The 19,978-nt window shown below is 31.4% G+C and overlaps 1 protein-coding gene across 1 annotated transcript in view; it reads left to right on the forward strand.

Annotated features, from left to right (window-relative positions):
- The window catches only part of LOC139512251 (LIM/homeobox protein Lhx3-like), a 30,030-nt gene extending 14,597 nt beyond the window's left edge, over window positions 1-15,433 (forward strand). Inside the window, exons 3-5 of the mRNA XM_071299739.1 lie at window positions 10,470-10,672; window positions 13,010-13,330; window positions 13,897-15,433. Coding sequence (XP_071155840.1) covers window positions 10,470-10,672; window positions 13,010-13,330; window positions 13,897-14,264 — 892 coding nt within the window. The 3' untranslated portion in view covers window positions 14,265-15,433. The remainder of the gene's footprint in view (window positions 1-10,469; window positions 10,673-13,009; window positions 13,331-13,896) is intronic.
- Window positions 15,434-19,978: the final 4,545 nt, after the last annotated feature.

The following is a 19,978-nucleotide window of genomic DNA, read 5'->3' on the forward strand; positions in this document are numbered from 1 at the left end:
AAATGAAACTTTCTTTTTACAAAGCTTGAAAGGAATTTGTTTTAAATATTTATTATAATCATCACATACAACCGTGTCATTTATAAGAATAATAATGTTCAGAGATGATATTATTTAATAATAATAAAAAAAATTAGGTTTATCCATTGTAAAAAAAACCATTAAGTTGATGGGGTTAATTAACAAAATATCTCATTGCATTAAGAGCACAACTACTTCTACGGTGTGATCATTTAAGAATGGCCTACTATTTATTCAATGCGTATACATGTGGGTTTTGTTTGTGAAGTTCTGGATAATTAAAAAATCATTTGATTTCTTTGTTTAATACCATAAAACGATTTATTCTTTCAGATATTTGTCACTTTGCCTTATCTTCAAGTCCAACAAAATTTCTTACGTTTCTTACAAAACTTATATTCTTGTGATGTATTCTTTTGTTGAAAAAAAATGTATAGATATAGATATATATAGGAAGATGTGGTATGAGTGCCAATGAGACAACTCTCCTCCCAAGTAATAATTCATAAAAGTAAACCATTATAGGTCAAGGTACGACCTGCAACACGGAGCCTTGGCTCACACCGAACAGCAAGTTATAGAGGGCCCCAAAACTACTAATGTAAAACCATTAAAACGGGAAAACCAACGAGAAACGAAAAACACATATGAACTACATAAACAGACGACATCATGCATTGTAACTTTTAAAGCCACTTAAGTAAAAAAAATAATCTGAAAGAACGTGCGATATCATATTAGGAAAATTGATGGTCAAACCATAACAAAAAATCAAGTAAAGAATTTTAAGTATTCAACCTTTATAGCTTGCTGTTCGGTGTGTGAGCCAAGACTCCGTGTTGAAGGCCATTTTTATTTATTTTCAAATTACAAAGGTTATTCCTGATTAGTATTTTTAATTATTTTCTTTAGGCGTTAAGAACCTTTGGTGACCTCACAGTTTAAATTTCTATGATAAGTACGTCGTGAGCAGTGGGCATTACAGACGAACATTCACCTAATTTTCCCCAGTCAATGAATGGCCATAGCTACACTGTTATGAATTTCATTCTATATCAAGTATATGGGTTTTAACACAAAATGCACTACCTTATTTCTAACTTTTGTATGTGTATAAAGATTTTGCAAATGAACTGGATTATTTGTGTTTATCATGTTCTTGCGTGAACGTTAACTGGTCATGAAATATACATGAAGGAAATGTAACGATATAGGCAGATCCCTGAGGAGTTAGGAGTTCTGAATAATTGATAAACTTCGCAACGTTCCCACTATCAGTTACATATACATGGTATGTAGGTTACTTCAAGAGAACGGATAAACACCTTTTCTATTTTTCCTTCTTTTTTTATCTACTGTAACATTTCAGAATTCAGGTATTATCATATTTCCTTGGACTCAGCTGGATGAGATCACTTTTTATAAAAGTTAACTTGCAAGCACACTCGATTTGAAGTACGCTTTAAATTGCATATAAAAACACTCAAAATATGTACTTTTTCAAATAATATAATAAACATCCAACACTGACATCAATAAAATTCTCTGGTTTTATACCTTATAGGAAAGGTTCGATAAATTTGTCCCTGGCATACTGTAATCTTCTTATTGCTTAATACCCTTTAACATGATATTCTGACATAGACCAGTTAAATGTAGCCGCGGAACGCAAAAATATACTCTTCTATAAAGCTCCAGATATTAGTTGCACTAAGAAATATCAAAGTATGACACCGTTTGGTTAATAATTCAAAGAAACAATTCGAATTGTCTTTATGATGCCAGTTACAAACCAAACCAAACGCAGATTTTTTATTGCTTTGAAAATATCTCATTGATAAAATTGCTAATATAGAATAACTTGGGGTCTATGTGTAGTCATTAGATGCAGTATATATCATTAACTTATTTAATCTATTTTAAAATTATTAAGAATTACCAGTATGTAAGAAAAGATCATACGTATAGAGAATGGAATAACAGTAGTTTCAAAGTTAATTGTTCGTGTTAAGTTTGCTAAATACTTTAGTGTGTTCAACCGTGCTGTTGCAGTTGAGATATTTTTGTGGTCTAATACGAATTTGCAAACCCTTGTCGGATCATACAAGTGCATGCATCTTGCTTTTAACGTGAAAAAATAATAACTGTAAGTGTTTCAAAGTTAATTGTTCGTGTTAAAATGCTAAATACTTTAGTGTGTTCAACCGTGCTGTTGCAGTTGAGATATTTTTGTGGTCTAATACGAATTTTCAAACCCTTGTCGGATCATACAAGTGCATTCATCTTGCTTTAAATGTGAAAAAAATATCTGTAAGTACAAAAAGGTCTGAAATGAAAACTGAAAATTGATTTAAAATCTTGTCGTATTAAGTTTTACATTGATTTAGCTCACTGGTAAAATTGCATTTCCTTGAAAGGTAAAGAAAACAAATAAGATTATGGCTCCAAAGACTTGCAATGCAACTATTATGGAATTATCATAACATGATCATGTGACATGGGTTGAACAAGCAAACATGTTTAACCCCGCCATTTTTTTTATATGTGTATGTCCCAAGTAAGGAGCCTGTAACTCGGTGTTTGTCGCTGGTTACTGTCTGTTATATTTATTTTTCGTCCTGATCAGGCCATTTGTTTTCTTAATTGAATTATTTCACATTTTGTCATTTCTGGGCTTTCTGTGGCTGTCTTTGGTATAAGTTAGTTCGTCTTTGAAGACCGTAAAGTTATTTAAAGCTACTTCCGTTCGCGTCTTTTGGACTCTGTTGGATACTTTTCTCTTGGGCTATCATGTCACATCTTCTTATTTTTATATGTTTGCAGGTATATGTAATCTACAATAACTCCTTGGAAAGAACGTTGTGGTGTTATTCAATAATATATTGTCAAAAGCTTCTTTTGTTCAAGGGAATAAGGAAATCTGTAGTTTCAATAAAGAAAGAAAAAAACGCATGCTGAAACGAAATAAAATCGTAACTTCTTACTGGCATGAAAGGAAAAATACTATTTTCACTTATCTCTTTGCATGTCTGCTAATACCAGATGAATATTTTACACATGTCATACATCCGTAATAACCTTTAAAGACAGGTAACGTCTGTCAAATTACAAAGCGTCTTATTGATTCAGTTTGTATAATTCTTTTATCTCAGCTTACAAAATGGCCAACTTTCTACAATCATATAACACTAGGTGATGCTAATTCTCCCTATTAGGAAAATCGGATTCAGACAGATTAAAATTCAGGTGTTTCCTTCAGTTCATAGTTATTCGACTAATCTTTGATCGAAAAAAAGTTCTCAATTACCTTAAACGTATTTTGTTTTATGCAAGTTTCGAGTTTTATTAAAGTTTCAACACACACATACATGTTTTAAAATTAAGAAATAATATTAACGGTTAATAAAACAATCAAATATGCAAATATACACCAATAGAAACAGATGTACATAAAAAGAATTTATAAAATATGATATACACAATTAGATAGTACATGGTTTTGGCAAAATAAAAAGCTAGTGAAATAAGATACTGGTTCCCCTTATACAATCTGTGGCAGTTTTTGGCAAGTCAGGCAGCAACGTTCTCATTACTGAATACAACAATGAGATATCTCACTGCACAGTATCAGAATATAAAAAATATTAATCATTTAAGCTCTATTTATCATGCGTTGTCTTTATTTTGCAAACAAATGGAATGTTAAATGATAAAACAAATCCTTTTCTTCAAAAAGATCGCAATTGAAATATATCTGCTCTTGGATTTTGTTTCGGTAATACCTTTCAGTTTCTTTTATTTTCAAAAGAGCTGCAGATTTATTGCTCTTAGTACAGTTTACCTGTTCTAAGTACAAATAACAGTTGGTCTTTATTGTTTTTGAGTTTTATTAGATCTATTTCCCTATATTTACAAAATGCTGTCAATAGACTCGAAGTGAAATAAGAAATGTCCCAGAGGGTATAAAGTCCATGAAATAAATGGGAAATAATCAAATCATACAAACTTTCTGTTGATTTCCATCATTGAAAACTGTTTGACTTCTGAAACTAGGTAAACATTGAATATAGGAGAGTCTGGATGGATATTTCAAACTTAAGAATAATGTGCAAAACGTGCAGAATATATAAATAAAGAGGGTGATAATAGGGGGTCTGTCATCATGCTAACAACACCTCGATTTTTGCATAAACAGTTAACAACAAATGCAAAAATGCTGATAACAGTTAACAAAGTGGGTTGAAAACAGTAAACAGTTTAAATTTATCTCAGATAACAGTTAAGAAGACCTCGAAAAAGGTCAAAACAGGTTAACATAAAAAGGTATTACCCTCCCCCCTCTTTAAAGGACCAGTAAAAACAAAGAATAAAGACTTATGTGTAGCAGAAATATAATATAAAAAAATATATATAATAAGAATGCATGAAACTAGGAATTAGGTAACTAAATAAAAATATATTACTGGTAAGAAATAAAATTTCACTCCCAAAATCATTTAAAATATATGACATAACCAAATCATTTTATTTTATCACTAGGACACTTTACATATTATTTCTCGTAAATAATCCGCGAAAACACTAAATTCATTAAACGATTTAGTTGATATAAAATCAAAGGTATCAACAGAAATCGAAATCTTTTTATATCTGGTGGTACCTGAAGAAAAACGGCTGGTCCTGACAATACTATTTCTTTTACAAAACAAGATAATGAAATTGTGTGGGTCATTGCACATTTTGGTGGTCCACAACTTTTCGAGAACTCTGTATCAATATTGATATCATTTGAACAAAATAGTCTGTTAAAACAGAGAGAGCATCTACAAAAACCGGATCAAGTGTATTCTTTTCAGTATTGTTTTTTTTCTGTGACGTTCAAACTCGTCTTTTGTATTGTTAAAAGTTCAAATAAAAGTCCAAATTTATCGGACGTGAATATAGTAATTTAAAGGCTTTATTTGGCTTTAGAACGAACTTTAAAATTATTAATACGGCTTCTATTTGATCATTGAAAACTACGTCAAATGTAGAAGACCTTAAGGTGTATTTGTTACAAGAGGGTCATGCCCGGATCTTCTTGGGAAAGTGGATGTCAATAGTACGTTTTATTTTTACTGACGTAAGCATGGGGTTTCACAAACATCCGGGACGCTGCTTTTCTTCACATTTTAATTTTCATAGTTGACGTGAGTGAGGGGTTTCACGATAAACATCGCAGACTCTGCTGTTGTTCGAATAAACTTCAAGTTCATCATTATTTTTATTTGTGTGTGTTTGGTTGTGCTTTTTCTCCTTTCAAATTTGCAGCTAGAAAGATTTTACATTTGAATAAAAAAAAATACAATTCATTTTGTCGTCATGCAGTCTACGGAACCAACGATTTACATAGTCGTTTCGTGACCTGTGCGGTATGGGGTTTACTCATTGTTGAAGGCCGTACGGTTGCCAAAAAATATCAATTTAAGTGTCATTTTAATTTAGTCTCTTGTGGAGATTTGTATTATTTGAAAAGATTTAAGCATCAGGAAATGTAGATTTAAAAGCCTTATTGACCGGATTTTAAATGTTTATAGGCAAAATAACTCTTTAAATATTATGTGAAAATATGATTTCAAAAATCTAATTTGTTTGCTTATATTTTTATTTATATTTTCTGTTATTTATATTTTTTTTCTAATTTTATTTCATGACGTTTTTTTTTTTATCTACTTAAATATCCCTAAATACTGATTTACAGTATTTCAAGGAGTAGGTATGATCAATGTCAACTTCATTGGATACTTGAATTGTATATTAAAATTCGTAAATGCTGACACGACATAGGCCAATCAAATGGTACAAAGTTTACAAAATTAATGCCTTCTTTCATATTCATTTCTAGCCCACAAACTTACAACCGATGATTAAAGACAATTTACTAGATATACATTTGTCTTTAAAACTCCGACGAAAAAACAATCAATAATAAGAGCTTTAGAAACAAAAAAAAGGCGTAGTAATTAATTCCACTTAAATGAAATAGTTCGTCTAGCTTGTCAATTATCCTTCCGGAATAAATTTAGGTCGTTTACTGTAACCATAAAATGTCCGGTAAAGTAATTTGTCAATGCTGTGTGTTTGCTGGACGTGTTAGCGCGTGTCTTACGATGATTTTAGTTTAATGATTGATGGAATCCTTAGAATAACTTACAAATGTTGACATGCTTGTTTGTTTATTGAAAAACATCACATCTGTCATGTAATTTAACAGAATACACAAACTTTTAATGGCACAATTTTTATTCTTTTCCGTCTTCATTTTTTTTTTACAATTTTAAGAACTTGTTTAAATTTGTTATACATGTTATACAGGATGTTAACAATGTATTATGTTGGATTCCATATGAATTGTTCTCTGAGAATATACGATGTCTACGAACATTATAATATGAAATTCTGATATGCACCAAAGACACTTAAAATAGAAAAAACATTATACTATACCTGTGTAAGCGTTCCAATCTTTTTAGTTTAACTGAAAAAAAACTTTACCTTTATAAACATATGCATTGCAGTGTTTACACGTATATATTTAATATTGCGTGCACATTATGCAGTTAGTTGTCGGCCAAATATATAAATTCGTTCGAGTTATAAGTATATGTGTACTTTTTAAAAAGTAAAGCGCTTATAGATTACAGATATAGAGGTATCGCAGCCCAAAAACAGGACACATATTGACAATACTGCACCCATCATTAATTTTTTTAACTGTCAAATCTGCTGCAAACAGATTGCAAACAGGAACGATATTTGGTTCAATGGAGAAGTACCTTATACACAAATTCCTCGGCAGTTCCAGCTTCGATACTTGTTCGCACTAAATGAACACAAACAATAAAACCACGTGTCGGTACTAATGTGTCATGAAAGATCGCGCCTGAAATTATTCTATGAAATTAAGGTTAAGTCAGTTAGCTGATTGTTCAGTTATTGACAGATTTCAAGAACTTGATATCTCGTAAGATTCTATATCAACCCGTCATATAACCGTAAGATACTTATGGTCTTAGCGTAAGATGAGAATGATACAAAACCGACAAAAAAATATACGGGAAAAGATGTATATTAATAGCAAACGAGAAAGGTGTGTGAACTATAGTATGAGTTTTAACATAAATCTGCAAAATATAATGAATTTCAATAATTTTACATTAATATCTATAATACATTTATCGTATCGTTCAAATTTGTACAGATAATTTTGAAAGTTTTGAAGTGCTTACTTAACTAGTTCGCGAATTGATATAAAATCTAGGATGTCAGATACAGCCAATGAGAAAACTTAAACCAGAATCGTGTTACAGTAATAGACACAGTGCTAGAAATTTTTGGAAGTTTATTTTTTTTAATCAATCTATGACGGGATAATTTAGTTGTTATAATTTTCGGTAAACATTATCAACTTTGTCTTTGGAAGTGTTGAAGTCTGAAACGTTTTACTATGATCCATACAATACATCCATTGTTAAACATATAAATACAAAACAATCCAGAAACTAATATCTCAATACGACGGAAAGTTGATTGTACAACATCATAGACGATTATTTTTTCTTATTCTAAATATATGTAAAAAAGGAAACTTAAAGGATATATAGTACAGAAGCATACCATAGATGCGTGATAAAAATTGACTTGAGTCTTTTTAGTAGATATTCCATTAATTAATTATAGTAAGTTGATGTTTTTCCCGCCGGTAATGTTCTCGTCCATTCGTCATTTACACTTCTCTCAAATGAATTGACTTCGTTAATATGATTAGCTGCCTCGTCTTGACGCAGTCTGAATAATTCATGTGCACTTCAATGTTTTAAATTACCACGGAATACGCGTTTGAAAAAAAAAACATTACGTCAAACGTCTAAGTGATAAAGAACATGTAAAATATGGATAAAAGTATAATTTCATTTTCTACTAGTTTTCGTAAACAGTAAATGAAGTGGAAGAAATTGAAACTCGTCAATTGCTAATAGTGATTTCATATTGTATGTAATTTTTCCACCATGTAATATTTTTGCTAGATATCAAAGCCTATGCATTGTTTGCTTTTCTTAATGTGTCGTGATTAATGAGAAAAACAAACAAAAGGAAATGAAGTTATGATGTGGAGCGAAAAGATGTCTCAAATTGTTTTGATTGAGTTGAATCTAATAATCAGTCTCAATTATACACCCTGCAATCACTTGAAATTCAGATGATAATTAACCAATAAAATGTTGGACATTTTTATATTTTTTTCAATTGTTGCATGCAGGCATATTAAATTCTTTGAACAATTTTCGTTTTATCAAAGATTGGTTATGCTAATGTGTCATAATTGTCTTGTTTGCTCATACTTTCGCAATACCGAAAAGATTTATTGTAGAATAGATGCTCATGATATGAAACCAAAAATTGGATGTATAAAGATGAAACAGGCATACTTGAAAACCAAGGATTTGTACAGCGATGAAAACTAACAAAAACTATAGCTATTCTTGAAGACTTCAAACTTCATAGTCCCAATAAACTGCTTCAATAATATGTAAATTTTAAAGTTGATTGGAACGAGCTGTTTAAGTACACCTTTGCTCCTTTTATATAAGTTGAAAATAGTCACAGGTTTCAAAAGTATCCATATGAATAAAACATGTTCAAAATAAAGCTTATTGGTCGGGTTTTTTTTTTGTTGTGTTTATTCTGCAAAGCTCCTTTCAAATTTCTATATCACAGCTTTGTGACGACATCTGAGTTTGACCTTGACATAATAACCTTGACATTGACTCTGATCTTTTCCACAATAGTCTGTTGTTTAGTTTGCATGCAGATAATCTTTAATGGGATTTATATATCGTCAGAATTGGTATATGGCCTCATGTTTCTTACCTTTTTTATATTGCATTTACCAGAAGTGCGAAATTTGGTTATTTCTATACAGCCAATTTGCTAACAATATATTGTATAAAAAATCCAGACGATTTATCAGTATTTCAAATGCTATATAGCTGTATTGTGAATATAGTTGCAATTCTAACCGTTTCTAAAGTTTGCACAAAGATAATTCTGTCACATTTTACGGACACTCTTATAGTATTTACAGAGCAAGAACCTGTAATTCCGTGAGAAAACGATTAAATACATTTTAATCAAAAGTAATCAGACTGTTAATGGTAAAAAAGGGCTTCCATAGTAAATATTATACAACTAAATGTGCGATATATCATTTTATTTATTCGATTGCAGTCAAAGTCAGACGAGTTTCTATAGGTCGACAGAAAGTCATTAAACTTGCAGAAAGATTTTATAACTAGAAACGTTAATAAAAGTACGAAAAAAAAAACCCGATAGTATTCTACAAATTAACCAACAAAATGGTTGACGAAAATGGTGATCTTCAGGGCCGATTTACAACAGTTGTTGATCTTCAAAGCCGATTGGTAAACTTGAAATTTTAACAACTAGCCGAACATAAAACATCTATGAAAATTATCAACATTTACTAAATTATATATGTGAAATGATTGGCAATGAGACAACTCTCCACCAGAGACCAAACCGACGTAGAAGTTTACAACTATATGTCACCATAAAGGACCTACAACAATAAGCAAAACCATACCGCATAGGCAGCTTAAATAAAGTCAACAGTAGTATACTGCTGTTCAAAATTCATAAATCGATAAAGAAAAAAACAAATCCGGGTTACAAACTAAAACTGAGGGAAACGTATTAGATATAAGAGAACTACGACACAACAGAGACACAAAACCGAAACGTAACACATAGAGAAACGAACTATAATGTAACAATGGCCATTTTCCTGACTTGGTACAGGGCATTTAATGAAAAAATGGTGGGTTGAACCTGGTTTTGTGGCATGCCAAACCTCCCGCTTTAATGGCAGTGTTAATTATAAGATTAAAATTACAACATTACACGACAGGGTTACAATAAATAAACTGATAATAGGAAAAAAATATAGGACAAAAAACAAACGAATAATAGCCATCCAAAGGTAACAGGTTAAAAAATATTTGTATACACCAGACGCGCGCTACGTCCACACAAAACTATGCTCAGATGTAAAAAGTTTGAAAGTCATAACAACTACCAAGTTGAAGATCACCGAGGACCAAAAGTTCCAAAAAGTTGTGAGGCCAGAGTTATCCGCTTGTGACAAAACATCATTATTATCAAGAATAATACATAAAGTTTCTTTACTGAAAGATTTGTTTATTTGCATTTAAAAAGCAAAAAGCAAAGGAGATTCCATTTCACAATTCGAATATTTTGGATTATAACATTATGTTCTATATATCTAATGTGTTGTTTAGACGATTCAATATTAAGTTGCCAATATCTATTCTTAGTATCAATTTACTGTTTTTTACCTTTAAAACAAATTCTGATATTTCTATTTTTAGGCGGTTTGGAACAAAATGTGCAGGATGCGAAAAGGGCATACCACCAACAGAGGTGGTGCGCCGAGCGCAGGATAATGTTTACCATCTGGAATGTTTTGCTTGTTTAATGTGTGGTAGACAGTTGAATACTGGAGACGAATTCTATCTGATGGAGGATAGGAAACTCGTTTGTAAAACAGATTATGAATCAGCAAAAGCTAGAGGTAGGTTTTAATAAAATCAGCAACTTACCGGAAAACTTCATAAACAAAGCATATCATATACAAAAATTAAAATATTGAGGACAGTTTACTTTTTACTAGATTATTTGTCAAATTTACAAACACTGATTCCGGTGTAAAAAATGCCGTTGACTCTTTTCGACACAGCTCTTACGTTCTTAGCTCTAATATCTGTGACTGTACTTCTGAGATGCAACTTCATAAACAATGTAAGAATATATAGACGTTAACAGTACCCAGATAAAACCTGTTTAAAATTCCATAGCAGAAAAACAAAACAATATTCGACCCAAACATTTTTATTCCGTGTAGCATATTTCTGGTGTTATCGACTTCTATAAAAAGATTTTTCTTTTATGAAACTGAAATTCTGAATTTAAAGGAATGCTAAAGTATTAATCAATTTGTTGATTTTACATGCGTTTCTTTTTTTTAACCAAAAATGAGATTTTAAGAAATTATTTTAATTTCATTGTGATCACTTTAGAAAAAAAAGACAATTTCAAATTAAAAAGAAAAAGCAAAGCAAAGCAAGCGCGCATACAGTACTAATATTACTAACCAACTTTGCTAATTTGTATTCAGTTATAGTGGTGGTTGTTTCAATAAAATGACAGTTTTTTTTATCTTCTTTGTTCCTTTAATAACATAATAAAAAGTCAATAAAGCTTAGAAAAAGAATCTATCTGGAATTTTAGGATTCTGCATTGTTGTTTTAAGGTTTTACAAAATTCTCTTAAATCAATTTTCTTTTGAATAATGCGTTTTTTTAAGGTTTCAGAAACTCTATAAGTTTCATATTTCCCGGATGTCGTGATGCCGTCATTCGGGTGATACTGCTATTACAATGTCGTAAAATATAACTTGTTCAAGCTACAATATTTTAAACCCATAATCTATCTTGCCTAAATTGCTATATGGTTTGAATAATATTCTTCTGAGACGTCCATTTAGCCCATGGGAATTGAGAAATACGGTAAATTCTCTATAAACTGATTTTAATACCTTGCAGGTAGCTTCAGGTAGCTTCAGGTAGCATATTTCATCTCAGTTTTAGACACTTTATCTTTTTGCGACACCTGCGATCCTCGCTGATCGATCACTGTTATTACTTAATCCTTGAAAGGTAGTGTGTTTATTTCCATAATCAAACTGCAATTAGATACACTTTGTCACTCAAAATGACACACTTGAATTAAAAATGATGATTTTCATTGCCCTCTGGGAGGATCAAGCATACTCGATGAAAGAATTAATAGCGACATTAAAAGATAGTTTTCAAATAAAAAATGTATTTTTTAATTTGAAAAATTGACATTGCTTTGGTTTTACTGATTTCGGGTTATAAAAAAAGTTTGTTTTTTTTTCTTTTGAGAGAATACAAACTCGCTATCTAAATATGATATTATCAGCTTTATAGAAAATCGTGTACATGAAAATGTATAGTTTCATTTTATACAGCCATATGTTATCTTTTTATTTGAAAATAAAAGATTTATTTATGAAAATTATTTAGTCATGCCCTCCGAAAGAAAACATATTTTTTCAAAACAACTGTTTGCACTGATTAATTTTTCTGCTTCGTACTATTTGTTTGCCTTTTAACTTTTTTGATTCGAAGGTAACTGACGAGTTTTTATTGAAGACGGACTTTTATTTGAAATGAGAAATTTGAAGAATGGATATAGGCAATACATTTCGATATACGCAGCAAAAAAAATTGGAGGAACTCATCTTAAAATTACGTGACATATTAAAACTGTCTGGAACGATAAAAGCAATCGTAAGTGTTGAAACTTGTAAGGCGTACATAAATATAAACCTACTATCTTTGATGAGTGTTTTGTACTCTGTCTACAGTTTCAACCTTTGCCCCGATTTTTGTGCTATTTTCACATTTCCTGACCGGTGTGAGAACAATATTTCTTCTCACTAGTGAAAAATCTGTTCTCGGCAAATGATTGGTTGAAATTTTCTTATTGTGACGTCAGGAAAAAGGCGACCATGACTGATGACGTCACATCAAAAGTACACAACTTTCCTGAAATCTTTGAAAAGGAAGGATAAAAATCATAAGAAAAACAGATTCCACCACTGTAACTCGTGTATTACGATATTTCTCCGCTCGAGACAGTTAAAAATAATAACAGATTTTTCACTAGTAAGGAGAAATATTTTTCTCACTCTGGTCAGGAAATGTGAAAATAGCACAAAAATTAAAAAAAATAACTTGTAAGGCGTATAAAATTATAAACCCAATGTCTTTGATGAGTTTTCTGTACTCTGTCTACAGTTTCAACATTTTTATCTTATTACCAGAGTATGATTTAGATGCTGCAAACAAAAGACCAAGAACAACAATAAATGCAAAGCAACTTGAAGCATTAAAAAGAGCATACAACGAAAGCCCAAAGCCAGCAAGACATGTTAGAGAACAACTAAGTTCAGAAACTAGTCTTGATATGAGGGTTGTTCAAGTATGGTTTCAAAACAGACGGGCGAAAGAAAAGCGTCTAAAAAAAGATGCAGGACGGAAAAGATGGAGTCCTTATTTCCGACAACTTAAGCGCAACGGTGATCCAGACAGTTCTAATAGTGCTGACGATCGATCAGATGATGGTCTACTGGATTGTCCATACAGTAAGTTTTTAATTTAATCATATCAACTGAAGTCAGACGTTGAGGTAGCAACGAAACGACACAAATAATCAATTGTACACAATTGCAGGAACATACAGATTGTTCTAGGCATACACTCAACGGTGCCAAATGGCAAATTCTGTGTTACATATGAAGTGGTCTACTCAACAATCAATTAAACGTGAATGTTAACTTTTATGGACAACTAGATTTAATCTAGTTCATAAAATAAAGCAAATACTCAAAGCTCATCATCAGCAATGAAAAAATCGCTACAAGTTGATAGATATATATAAGGTGTGATACTAGCTGCGATGAGCCCGAACATGTTGATTTAAAAAAAAGTCATCTGATCAACAGATGAGACCAAATACACACTTTATGATCAATAAACCAATAAAGACGATAACTGCAAAACACGTTTGAGAAACAATTTTTACCAAAGGATTTCTGACTTGTACGAAAAGACAAAAATTCCACACCAACATGAATGCCTAAATTGTTGACCTAACTATTATTGTACTTATATATATAATTTGTTCAACTATCATATTTCATAATTTCAGTTGATGATGACCTTGACGATCTCGATGATGTTGACAACAGTCGTTTGTCTGGTGATATGTTTAGTTCTGGACAACCCTTAGACAGGGAACCAAACATGGGACAGGTACCAGTAGTACCACCCGGAACTCCTCCAATGGATTCATGGTCTCATTTTTCAAATATTCCGCCCAACTCTTCTGGGTTTATAGGTCGACAGTCTCCAAACATTCCTATGACCAATCACCCTGGCTCACACTTAATGTCTATTGAAAATATGACCATACTTGGAGGAGGTCCTCGGATGATGGCCGCTGATATCAACGATAATAACAATTCATTTTCGGATTATCCGCCACATACACAAAGTCATCATGTGGAAGTGTATTAAAATTGTAGATACAAATGGAAGAATGAAGTTTTGTGTAGTGCCATTGATGGGTGGTTTCAGGTGGAGTCAACTTATTATATAGATCATGGTATATATATATTAATTCAATTAATATAAACAATATTCGTCACCTAAAATACTTTAAACTTGAACAATTGATGATTTTTATTGATTCTTATTTTTAATCATACTTGTGACTTTGGAAATGTGCAATATTCTTGTTATTTGTATATTATGTTATACTAAGTTTTATATTTTATAAATGTGCAATATTTCTTTTATGTAATTTTATGCTGTTTGACCATTTTATTTATTTGTTCTAAAACATCATAAAAATTTAGTTCTTTTTTATTGGTATGAGCGAGTACATGGCAGTTAGTATTGCTGTAAATATGTATAATTCATGATTATTTACTGCGACTGTAACTGTAGAATCCATGCATTAGGGTGGCAACTGGATCCCTGTGAAACTTACGGAGTTGACAGGTAACACTGGTGACTAGTTAACAGCAATAAGTGGTATAAGATACAGCGGATATGCTTCGATTTTTTACTTGCTGTACATGTTTATCTTTCTTATAGCCTAGGCATACATTTCAAATTGTAAATTTATAAGATTCGTCAGATAATATATATAGAAATAAGAAATATAATTCCTTTGCTATAAACATTCCTTAAGTTGTATATTGAATGAAGGAAGCAGTTATTTGAAAAAAGGAGGAAAACACAGCAATTGATTTTTTCTCTTCAAAACTACAAGCTGTTATCTTAATATAACTAAACGAAGTCACATCGACTATTTTCTTATGTGAAGAAGGGGATGAAAACAAATTTTCCACAAAGTGCAACCGAATTAAAAAAATGACGGAATCAAGTTCCACTTATGAGAACATGAATATTTTAAGAACTGTAGGACTCGAATTCGTGTGAAAGCCCTTAATTCAGTTTTTTTTATTAATTTGTTTTTTTATATATTCATTTTAACCTTTAATACTCGATGTCATTCCAGCTCGTTTTCCGTATTTCGAGGTATTTTATTTATTGAACCACATTATTTATGTTTATTTTTATGTCTACCTATGTTGAATTTTGTATACAATTGTTTTCAGTTTATGTAATTTATTTATATGTGCTCTTAAAAATTTTCAAAATAAATAAAGTTTTAAGTATAACGCCTTTATTTAAAACTTATTCGTAATAAGGATTTGTAGGGTAAGAAAGATTGGAACCTCGTTCACAGTTTGCATCAACTGTATTGAAATAAGATGACGGTATGCTGAGATCTTGTGGTATTTATCGTGATATACCATCTCATATATCGTTTTATTTTGTTCCATTGTGTTTGTTATGATCGTTTACAATGTTTTTAATTTTATTTTTGACATTTTTACTTATTATTTCTGTTTTTTTTTTGTTCACACATCGTTGTCAATATAATAGAATTTGAAGCGACTGTCATATAAGTTAGCGGTTTAGCTAGCTATAAAACCAGATTTAATTTACCATTTTCTACACAAGAGAATGCCTGTACCAAGTCAGGAATATGACAGTTATTATCAAATCATTTAATGTGTAACAGTTTTAGATTTTGATCTTGCCATTTGATTAGGGACTTTCCGTTTTGAATTTTCCTCGGAGTTCAGTAATTTTGTGAATCTACTTTTTACCGGAGAGTCTTGCCAACCATGTGTTTGAAAATCCGTTTCAGTTCTGTATATCTATAAAAATAGAATTCTGTTTTTAATCACGTCATCAAAATTACGAGATGTTTGGTATGATTGTTACTGAGACAAATATATACTAGTATTCTTCAAATTACTAAAAAAAATGGGATTGAAAACAATGAACAAACCCCATACCGCATTGACAGCTACAGCAGAGTGTGAAACTAGTCAAAGTGATTCTCCCGCACTCCCCTCTGTAGTTACTGTATTATAACAAATTCAATGTAGGACTTTCATTGACATATAATTGTGTCTGGGAGACACAATTGTTGCCCCCGAAGATGTCAAGTGTTATTGTAAAATACACAAAGTTGAGCATGGCAGCACATGCAAAATAATATTCCACAAAAGCAAATATTAATAAAAATCAAAACCCTGACCACATGTTCACCTTCAATATAAGTACAAACAGACAGTAAAGTGAAAACTTCCAAGGATGCAAACTGTAGGAGGGGTTATGCGGAATAACTATATACCCTAATGGGAAGGACGGACAGACCGACGGACGGACAAGGGAAAACAATATGCCCCCAAATTTTAGTTGCGGGACATAAAAATACGACAAAGAAACACAACAGCCCGAACACCAACGAAAAATAATGAATGACATACGGCAACAGACGACAACCACTGTGGACCACAGTGTTAATTTGTAGTGTATGATATGAACACTCACAACTAATTTCTAAAATATTGAGGAAGTAATAATAACATTGTCAATTCGGTCAGCATGTGAAAAAAAAACTGGAATGTAAATGAATGATAATGGGGTAAATGAGCTGGCCGTCTCAGCAACTGGTCATATGTTCAATTCACAATTCTACAAAACATAATTCAAATATTAACTGACTTTGTCATACCAAGTGTATCTCATTTGTAATTCAGTGATAACTGTTTTCGGCAGTTAAATAGATTCTGCACTATACACAATGCTCGTTTCACTTGCTTTGTAAGGCTACAGTTTGTCCTACCAGCTAGTTGTTTCCTTTACAAATTAATATATAATAAGAAAAAACAATTATTGGAAAATATCCTTTTATAAAGTGTGTATTATTATGTTCTACTTGTGATAATAAAAGGATTTGATTTTTTCTAATATTCTGTGATAATTTTACATAATATATGGTATCATAATTAAACAGAAATTGGAGTTTGGACCGACTTAAAAATCTATTGGTCATATCTTACGGATTTTACAAAATATCTTGCCAATTCTAAGAGTTTGTTGCGACCCAATTTGTTTGATAACAAAAAATGAAAAATGCGTATTTATAAATTTTACTCTTCGATCTTGACCTGGGAAATGGCTATTAGCTGATAGCTCAAGTATTTGTTAAACCAGCAACTACATTGACTAAACAATTATTTCGTAGGAGTTTTAGAATTGAAGATTTTCAAAATTTGAATTAAAAATAGAAATTTTCTTTACTATTGAAATTTTTTTTTTGGTGTTACATGTATTTGTTAAAAGTGAGAAAAGAAAATACCAAACTCCAAGGAAAGAGAGAACGTCGTTTAACAAAACATACAGCTCAAACACATCAAAAACATGGAAAACAACTGTCATATTCTTGACTTGGAATAGGCATTTCCTTATGTAGAAAATAGATGCTAGCTAAACCGTTACATATTTATTTTTTCTTCTCAAAATTAAAACATCAGCTTGCACACTACATGTAGTAACACGAAGAGGTAACACAGATGTAATAATTCCATTTAAGAACATGCAGAAAAAAATATCAAAATTCTATATGTCAAACCAACAACACAAAACATCAAAAGATATCTCGAGGTCAATATAGTACGATCTTTAACATTACGCAGGTGTCTGTACAATGTCTGTACACTATGACAAGCTCTCTAGCAAACAGTTTAAAAAGGAGTAAACACATTCAACAGAGACTTTACCAAAGACGTTTCACTTATTTCAACATTGTTCTCCGACTTCTTTTAAACTGAGTTTTACTATGCGTATTGATATGTGTCCACTATGATTATTCTACTTTTGCTAGAGGTATAGGGGAGTGCTGAGATCTAAAAAAAAAACGTATTAAACCCCGCCACCTTTTGCGCCTGTCCTATTCTAGTATTATCGGGCCTTTCCTATTCTTCTGTATTAATCTTTTTGACTTTGCTTCATTTTAATGGTTCGGGGTTGAGTTTGGCGTTTATTTTCTCTGAATTAGTAAACCTTTGTGCTAAGGGACCAGCTGAAGCCCGACTCCGTCTGCGATATTTTCTTATCTGTGTTGAGGACTCATTGGTAACCTTAGGCTGTTTTCTGCTCTTTAATCGTTTCCATTCTCAAATCTAACTGTCATCAACACCACATTTAGATATTACAAAAGATAAATAACAACGAACTTCTTAACTTTGGAAATTGCTTTTCGAACATACCCCTCCAGAACATGATATTTCTGTTAAATAATAAAATAGATATAAGAAGATATGGCATAAGAGCCAATGAGAGAACTCTCCTTCAAAGGAACAATTTGTAAAAGTGAACCATTATAGGTCAAAGTACGGTCTTTAGCACGGAGTCATGTTGGACAAGATAAGGCGGATATACTGCGATTTATTATTTGCTTCATATTTCTTTTAGTATGAACATACGTTTTAAATTGTAAATTTTACGATTCTTCAGATCATATATTTAGAAACAATAAACGGAATCCTTTACCATAAACATTCCTTAAGTTGTTAATTGAATGAAGGAAGCAGCTATTTCGAAAAAGAAGGAATACACGGCAACTGAAAGTTTTATTATTTCTCTTTTCAAAACTCATGAAACTACGAGCTGTTAACACAGTGACGGCGACTGATATTTATTATCTTACTAAACAAAATCATATCGACTATTTTCTTATGTGAAGAAGTTGATGAAAACAAAAGTTCAACAAAGTGCAACTGAATTTAAAATATCAAGTTCCACTTATCGATGTAATTTTGTTCTATATATATTCTGAATGTAGAGCGTCTGGTGACGGAATCATGTTCTATTTATCAATTTAAATCTTTCTATCCTTCTTTTTAATTCGCAACTCGGTTTCAGACAACAAACCGATCATATAATATTTATAAGTACATGACTATTATTAGTAGGACTCAAATAGGTGTGATACAATTGTTTTCAGTTTATGTAATTTATTTATATGTACTTTTCAAATTTTCAAAATAAATAGTTTTAAGAATAACGCCTTTATTTAAAAGTTTAAAATTATTCGTAACAAAGATGTGAATAGAAAGAAGGAATGGAAACTAGTGGACAGTTTGCATACATGCACTGTATTGAAATAAGATGTGTTTGCTGAAATCTTTCGAGATTCATCGTGGTACATTTCGTATATTGTTGTGTATTGTTCGGAACGATCGTTTAGCGGAGAGCCTTACAAACCATGTTTTTTAAAACTCCGTTTCAGTTCTTTATATTTTTCAAAATAGAATTCTATTTTTAATCACGTAATTAAAATAAGAAAATGTGTGATATGATTGCTACTGAGACATACTTAAATGTGTGACATGATTGCCACGGAGACAAACTTAGATGTGTGATATGATTGCTACGGAGACAAACTTAGATGTATGATATGATTGCTACGGGGACAAACTAAGATGTGTGATATGATTGCTACGGAGACAAACTTAGATGTGCGATATGATTGCTACGGAGACAAACTACATTTGTATTTGTTTTCCTTAAAAAAAAATTATAGAAATAGAAAATCAGCAATTGATAAATATATTTTTTGAAAAGTTTGTACTGTATTGGTCTTTTTGTGATAAAAAAATGGAAAATGGGTATTTATTAATTTTCACTCATCGAGTTTGACCTGAAAATTGGCTATTAGTTGATACCCAAGTATGTATTAAACCAGCAATTGCATGCACTGAACTAATATCTCCTAAGAATAATATACCGGGTAATTAAGCATTCAAAATTTAAAAAAAAAATTACTTTTTAGTTTATCATGCACACTTGTAACACGAAGT

The sequence above is a fragment of the Mytilus edulis genome, chromosome 2, assembly GCF_963676685.1.
Source record: "Mytilus edulis chromosome 2, xbMytEdul2.2, whole genome shotgun sequence".
Taxonomy (NCBI): Eukaryota; Metazoa; Mollusca; class Bivalvia; order Mytilida; family Mytilidae; genus Mytilus; species Mytilus edulis.